This window comes from Carlito syrichta, unplaced genomic scaffold (genome assembly GCF_000164805.1).
Source record: "Carlito syrichta isolate Samal-C Ts95f unplaced genomic scaffold, Tarsius_syrichta-2.0.1 Scaffold314111, whole genome shotgun sequence".
NCBI classification, from domain to species: Eukaryota; Metazoa; Chordata; class Mammalia; order Primates; family Tarsiidae; genus Carlito; species Carlito syrichta.
Window position 1 is genome coordinate 1,537,903 of NW_007258207.1, and position 8,171 is coordinate 1,546,073.

At 38.6% G+C, this 8,171-nt stretch overlaps 1 protein-coding gene across 1 annotated transcript in view; it reads left to right on the forward strand.

The window, feature by feature from the left end:
- The window catches only part of NEB (nebulin), a 223,551-nt gene that overhangs the window by 73,911 nt on the left and 141,469 nt on the right, over positions 1–8,171 (forward strand). The window contains exons 47-51 of the mRNA XM_008071077.1: positions 2,516–2,620; positions 3,620–3,727; positions 5,510–5,821; positions 5,949–6,155; positions 6,585–6,689. Of these exons, the coding sequence (XP_008069268.1) occupies positions 2,516–2,620; positions 3,620–3,727; positions 5,510–5,821; positions 5,949–6,155; positions 6,585–6,689 (837 nt within the window). The remainder of the gene's footprint in view (positions 1–2,515; positions 2,621–3,619; positions 3,728–5,509; positions 5,822–5,948; positions 6,156–6,584; positions 6,690–8,171) is intronic.

Here is an 8,171-nt window from a genome sequence, read left to right on the forward strand (position 1 = left end):
AAAAAAAAAAAAAGAAAAGCCTTACTGTGTTTTTGTAATTATTTGCCATAAGATATCAACACCAACAACCACAATCAACCACGGGCATCTGTTTTTAAGTTAAAATAATGAAATAATTGCAGCAGCACTAGTAATAACATGTGGATCACAATTAGAAATGCCTTTTATTAGCAAAGAGGGAAAAAATTTACTTGTACCTTAACTTTAAACAGTTGTAGAAAATAATGATCCTAATTGTGCTAGAAACAAAGCAGCTTTAAGCTAAGCCATGGAATAAACCCCTTGGAGTCTTCAGAAAATGGACTGATTTGTTGACAAGATCAACTTCCTTGAAAGGGACCTGCCTAAAAGACAAGGCACATATCTCAGTGCCCCTTTGAAGATTTAGAATCTAAACTAGCATGAGAATATATTTATTCTTAAAAATATTAAATTAGATATTTGCATTTCTTTTTCATTGTTAGTGATTAACATTTCAGGATAATGATGTCAAGAGGAAAATCATAGAACCAGCAAATGTTGGCACTGAGAGATATCTTGGTAATCATCAGATTGAATTCGTTCACTGTATAGTTGAGAAAAGTGCAGCCCAGTGAGGCAAAGCACCTTCCCTAAGGACCCACAGTATGTCAATGCCTGGGTCTAGATTAGAACAGGAATTTTGAAGGCTAGCCACTGCTCTTTCAACTAGAATTGCACAGTCCAATACTATAACCACTAGCTACATGTGTCCATTTATATTTATATTCAAGTAAATAATATTAATGAAGTTTCTCATTCACATTAGCCACATTTCAAGTACTCAATGACCTTATTGAGTACTACTAAGGGCTACCACATTGGATTGTACAGAACATTTTCATCATTGCAGAAAGTTCTATTGGGCAGTACTTGTCTAAAACAAAGGTCAGAAAACTATTGTTTTTGTAAATAAAGTTTTATTGTAACACAGCCATAGCTATTCACTTGCGTGTTGTCTATGGCTGCTTTTGCCAGAGTTGAGTAGTTAATGACAGAGACTTTATAACTCCAAAGCCTAAAATATTTACTACTGGCCCTTTACGAAAGAGTTTGCCGACTCCTAGTCTAGAAGAAGGTTATTCTTGCTTTAATTAGGTCTGGCAAAAACAGAGATATAGCATTTTCACCTATAGTTTGCAAAGATTAAAGTTGTGTTATATTATTCACAGTATCAGTAAGAGAGTTTATGTTCATGTAAACTTTTAATGAGCAATTTGTTAGTATTTGTTAAAATTAAAGATTCAGATGTTCATTATGCTATAGAAATCCATGTGTGTATGTGCAAAGATATATATATACACACATATACCCAATAATACTTTTTGCAGTCTAGGGTTTCTGAAAGGAGATGCTGAGAAGAAATTTGACATATAGGGTATTTTTGGGGGATAAATGTCTTGGAAGGAAGAACTGAACAGGAAGAGAAGTTGAACTGTAATGCAGGCCCAACAAAGCCTCGGCCAGTCCCATGTAAGGCTCTCGGTGACACTGCCAGAAGCATCCTGCATTAGGCTGAACTGGCCAGACCTTTGTATGGCCAGTTCAGTTGGTTACTGGATGTGCCACCTAGGAAAGGCATGTTCTTGAGTGAGGCTGCTGACAACCAGAGGCTGTCTGCCAGAAGCTGGTGCATCAAGTCCTTTCTTGAATGGGTGTCTGGGTGCTGCGTCTCCATGCTCACCATAAAGATCATGACAGAACTGCCTATAGTAGAAACATACTAGAGACCACAAATTAAGCATCTATCCACACAGAATTGGCTAAATCAATTGGATCATGGATTATTCCTAATAGAATATTATGCAGCTCTTTAAATGAATGAAGCAAGTTATTTAAGAAGGGTCAAAGATATCTAGCCTATATTATTAAGTCAAAAAGCAAGTTGTAGAATCTTATGTATTACGTGACCTCATTTATATTTTTAAAAGGACTATGTGTGTGTGTAAATATGCGTAGAAAATTGTAGGCAGAACTGGGCTCGGTGGCTCAACCTGTAATCCCTTTGGGAGGCTGAGGTGAGTGGATTGCCTGAGCCCGCGGGTCGAGACCCACCTGGGCAGGCGAGACCTCATCTCTACAATAAATCAAAAAAATTAGCCAGGCGTGGTAGCGTGTGCCTGTAATTCCGGCTACTCGGAAGGCTGAGGCGGAAGGATTGCTGGAGTCCGGCAGGTCAAGGCTGCGGTGGCCGGGAGCGGCCACTGCACTCCAGGCTGGGCGACAGAGTGAAACTCCAACTCAAAAAAAGAAAAGAAAATTGTAGGCAGAAGATGTTATTTTCAGACTGTAAGAGAGGGGAAAGGGCACTTTTACTTTCCATCTTACATCCTCTTCACTAGATTGTTTGAAAAAGCAACTTCTCCATTAAATTTTTTTCTTAATTTAGTTAGTAAAAATACACAAAACATTGATACATATGTACAATGATATTTATGTATGTACTAAGTGAGTTCATCTTAAGATTGTGAACACTAATTTATACTTTTTTCCCCAGCACCTCTACAAACAAGCATGGGAAGCTGACAAGACCAAAGTTCACATCATGCCTGATATCCCCGAGATTATTTTGGCAAAGGCAAATGCAATTAATATGAGTGATGTAAGTATAATTCCCTCTGTTGTCATCTTTCTTTCCAACCTATTTGAACCAGTACAAACAAATTGACTAATTAACATCTTTCTCAATTATGAGAATAAATGTTTTAAAAATAATATTGGAAATCCACAAATGAGACTCTTTCTATCTTGCTTTGCAATGAGCTGGAGAAGGCCTTTGAATGAGATTGGGTGAAGCGGTGAGGAATTTGAGTGGTGATTAGATTTTGTTCTAGGGGCAAGCACTCTTTATCAAAATAAAACACTTGTCAGGAAGATATAGGCTTGGGGTCCAGGAGAAGAGAAAAAGGAAGTGAGAGGCCTAGGATCTCATTCTCAGAGAGCTTCTCCACCACGCTTTTGAGATGGTTGTGAAGAAGGAGTTAAATGGACTGGGAAGATGTACATTTTAGAGAATTTGGGGCAAATCCCATAACAAGGAATGTGCAACACTTGTTAGAAAATGAACTGATGTTTTATTTCATTTCCTTTCTCATCCTAACCATAGTTGATAGGAAATCCTCTAATCCTACTCAGTTTTTTTTTCCTTTTCTTTGTTTGACTTCCCTGGGGATTTGGAATTGCTGATCTTTTTATTTTTCTTTTTAGATAGGAGATTCCACATCATTGTATAAATAAAAGTGTTGATTGTAAAACAGTGAAGTTTTCTTTTGATGCAATAATATAGCTGCTTTGTACTCTTCCTTTAACTTTTATTTGATAAAATGCAACAATAAGATTCTCTTGGCATTTCACATTTTAAAAGTGTACTTACAGCCTAATAGAGGCCAGTAACTTTTTACTTTTTCTGGTGGTTTCTTGAAAAAGATGTTTTTTCAAACAAATTATGTTATTTGTGAGACAATTCAGCCATTGAATCACCAAAGAAGCATTCTCATCACAAATAAAAAAAAAACAATGCCACAATACTAGTTTATTCTTATAAAATAAGTTCAAGATTTCATATTTAGAAGAATACTATTCCATTTTCCTCTCTTTACAGAAACTCTACAAACTGTCTCTAGAAGAGTCTAAAAAGAAAGGCTACGATCTCAGAACTGATGCAATTCCTATCAAAGCAGCCAAGGCTTCAAGAGATATTGCCAGTGACGTAAGTTTGAAGGAAAACAGTCACCAGGTTGGGGGCTTCTAATCAACCCAAATAATAAGAGCTGAGTTCTGGAAACACTGAGTGCCTAAAATATGAAAAAGAAAGTGACTCACTCTTTTCTGAGAATGCTTCCTAGCCTGCTTTTGTGTTTTCTCTGGTATTTCCGAAAATAAACAAAATGCTAACTACATTATGACTCTCAAAGATGTCAGCGCTTTGACTCATGAGATCTTTGAACTCCATCACCAAGGTCATGGCTTGTAGAAATTCAAAGCCCATCACCAAGTTTTCTTGGTGAAAGGTTTATGTTGCTCTTGTTTCCTGTTTCTTCCAATCTGACTTCCTAATGGGATGTCTCATATAGTGGTATGCTGGGGTGCTGATCATTTGGGCTCATAACTACTGATTATTAAATAGCTAGGGATTTTGCAAACCAGTTACTAAACTATTGGTAGCTTGACATCAGCCATGATGGGAATATTTAAACCATAGGAATTGGCAAACACTACAAATTAGGGCTTTCCTCTTCCCCCCAGGAAGCTGGTGTACCAGCACACTACTGTCATAACACATCACCTATATGAAAGTCAGTTCTTTAATTTGACTGGTTCTTCAAGAAATTCACTCACAGAGAACATTTAATGACTTACAGGTACTGAAAGGAATGAACATATTTCAGAGCACTCTTTCTTTGGTCACTCCTGGTCTTACTTTCTCCTCTTCAATCTCTGTTCTTCATCTTCCCTATGTATACCGTCCATTCAACTACCCTTTATTATCCTGAGAACTCCAAATTCTTCTCCCTCCATTACAATGGAGTATTTGTTTTCCCAGCTTCTACCCCCTAATTTACACACTCAGTTCCACAAGGAGATAGGCAGAATAAGAGACTTTCCATATGCCAAGATTTTCCCTCTAGAGAAAAAAGTTGGGATAATAAGCAGTAAAATTTCTTCCCCATTTTAGCAGTTTAGAGAATCTTAAAAGAAAAAGAGCTCTGCAAATATAAAACTACTCTAAAATTATACTGTGTAACACATAATTGAACCTATTCTCATCAGTATAAGAATGGCTTGATGCTTTCTCAGGGCAGGACTACACTGCTTTTGTTCCCCATTTTCTGTGTTCTTATGACCTACTAACAGCCTCTTTAGCACTAACAACAAAACATGTGTGTAGTCACTGTGACATATCATCACAAGATCTGGATTTTTTTTTTGAGTTGGAGTCTCGCTCTGTCACCCATACTGGAGTGTAATGGCCGCTCCCGGCCACCGCAGCCTCGACCTGCTGGGCTCCGGCGATCCTTCCGCCTCAGACTTCCAAGTAGCTGAAACTACAGGCGCGCACTACCACACCCGGCTAATTTTTGATTTATTGTAGAGATGAGGTCTTGCCAAGTTGCCCAGGCAGGTCTCGAACCCACGGGCTCAGGCAATCCACTCACCTCGGCCTCCCAAAGTGCTGGGATTACAGGCTGAGCCACCAAGCCCGGCCAAGATCTGGATTCTAATCCTTAGTGACCTCAGCAAGACATTCAGCTCTCTGGGTCTCAGTTTACTCATCTGTAAAATGGGGGCAGTAATAAGAACTTTGCTATCTACCTCAAAAAGAATAGTTGTGAGTATCAAGTCACATAGATAAATATGGAAGATGTGTTTTGTGAACTATGGAGCTCTATGCAAATATATATATATTTTTTATAAAATAGAGAATGTTGAAACTAGAATAGTTTTTAGTGTAGGAAATTGATCTGTGTACATATTCATATTTTCTTCACAGTACAAATACAAGTACAATTATGAAAAGGAGAGGGGGAAAATGGTTGGCTTCCGCAGTCTCGAGGATGATCCTAAATTAGTCCATTCCATGCAAGTGGCTAAGATGCAATCTGATCGAGAATACAAGAAAAACTATGAGAATACAAAGACCAGCTATCACACCCCTGCCGATATGCTCAGTGTCACTGCCGCCAAAGATGCCCAAGCCAACATCACCAACACTAACTACAGGCACCTGATTCACAAGTACATCCTCCTTCCAGATGCAATGAACATCGAGCTGAGCAGGAATATGAATCGCATACAGAGTGATGTAAGGCATTCTCCAATCTGGGTGATGGTGGGGATCCCAGCATGGGATGGGAGATTACATTCTTACAAGCCACATTTTGGTGTCTAAGTTGGTAATACAACGTAGAATTTGCTTTTTCTCTTTATAGAATGAGTATAAGCAAGACTACAATGAATGGTACAAAGGGATTGGCTGGAGTCCAGCTGGTTCCCTAGAAGTGGAGAAGGCCAAGAAAGCAACTGAATATGCCAGTGATCAGAAATACCGCCAGCATCCTAGCAATTTCCAGTTTAAGAAGCTGACTGATTCCATGGACATGGTGCTTGCTAAGCAGAATGCACATACCATGAACAAGGTAGAGCTTCACATAACTCCCAAGGGAGGCAAGGCTAGCAGGCTCTTGTTCTTGTTTGGGAACTTTAACTCGGGTCTATCACTCTGAGGCAGGGGCAAACAGCTCCAGATCATTCTTCTATGCGATTTTCTTCTCTTTGCTTGCTTTTTTTTTTCTTCTTTTCTTGCCCTTCTAATTGAGTTAGAAATTATAAATTTATATTTTAATTATTACATCTTAAGTACTTTCAATCTGTTCTAGAAGATAGAAAATACTTAAAAGATTATTTTAAAAATGAGTTTGTTTCTGGTGTCTTTTCTGAATTATATGCTACTTTAGTTACTATTTGCTACTTCAAATTGAGTGCATTCAAATTATATATATATGCTTTTCTTTCTTGTTTGTCCTAAACGGTTATTCAAATTTCATGTCTTTTTCCCTACTTCCTAGCATTTATACACCGTTGATTGGAATAAAGATAAGACCAAGGTTCATGTGATGCCTGACACACCAGATATTTTACAAGCCAAGCAGAATCAAACACTATACAGTCAGGTAAAGCTACATGAAAATTGCGTTTATGATTTGTCTTGAAACTTATTAAACTTACAAAAGTGATATAGTGGGAAATAACTGATTTAAACGCTGAAGCAATGGAATGAATGATTCAAACTGGTTAGCCTAGAGAATGACTCAAACTGGTTATCACCTCAAACTGGTTTTTTTTTAAGCAAATTAACTTTATTTTTATTGTCATTCTTATTAAAAGAACAAAGAAAAATTGAGAAAATATGTAAAACACAAACAGCTGCAATACAGGGAGTAAATGCAGGAGTGACACAGGCCTCAACGCAACAGTGACACAGGCCTTGATACAACAGCCTTTGTGTGGTCTGTGCCACATCAGTGACAGTTGGGACCTGAGAAAAGGACAGGCTCCTCTGTCTTGGCCCTGAAGCTCCTGGAATCTGCCTTTTTAAAACACGCTCTCCCACTATTGTTCAATTTGCAAGGTTTAGTCCTAATATCCCTGTTCTGGTGACATTTCCTTGCTTCCAAAATCCAGGCTAGAACTCAACTAATCCTAGAATCCAACCAAGAGCCACACACCAGATGGCGCCTGCTGTTTGTCAGTCTCTGACTCTGAAGGAAATGCATTCCACCTGGCATGCTTTTCCTCTCCTGGGGCACTCGTCTGACTCTGGAGTGGGGATTCCCTGGGGTTTCATGGGGCCTGAGTCTGTTCCCCACCTAAGTGGTTAAGAGCAAAGGCTTCAGCTACAACTCTATGCTCCATGTAGGCAGTGTGCTTGTTGTGTTTAACTCTGTGCTCATTGTGCTTGGTTCAAAGTAGAAAACCAAAGTATAATGTTGAAAACAAATTGCACCAAATAGCCAGCATGGTGGAAAACACCAGTAGTCTCAGCTACTTAGGAAGCTGAGATGGGAAGATCCCTTGAACCCTGGAATTCAAGTCCAACTTGGGCAACATAGGAAGAACACATCTATAATAAATAGAATAGAATAGAATAGAATAAATAAATTTTGCATCAAACAGACCTAGTATGAGTTTTGGCTTTGCCATTTTGAGCTGTATGATACTGGGCAAATCACTTACCTGTCTAAATCTCAGTTTTGGCTGGGTGCGGTGGCTCAAGCCTGTAATCACAGCACTTTGGGAGGCCGAGGTGAGGGGATTGCCTGAGCCCACGGGTTCGAGAACAACTTGGCGAGACCTCATCTCTGCAATAAATTTTTAAAAAATTAGCTGGGCGTGGAAGGTTGAGCAGGAAGGATTGTCTGAGCCCAGCAGGATGACGTGGGGTGGTAGTGAACATGCCACTACACTCTGACCTGGACAATGGAGTGAAACTCCAACTCCAAACAAACAAACAAATAAACAAATAAATAAATCTCAATTTCTTCATCCCTAAAAAGGAAGCCATAAAAGTGCCTATGACATTTGGTTTGTACATACATAGAAAATACTGGATGACTATATATATATATATATATTTTTTTTTTTTTTTTTTTTTT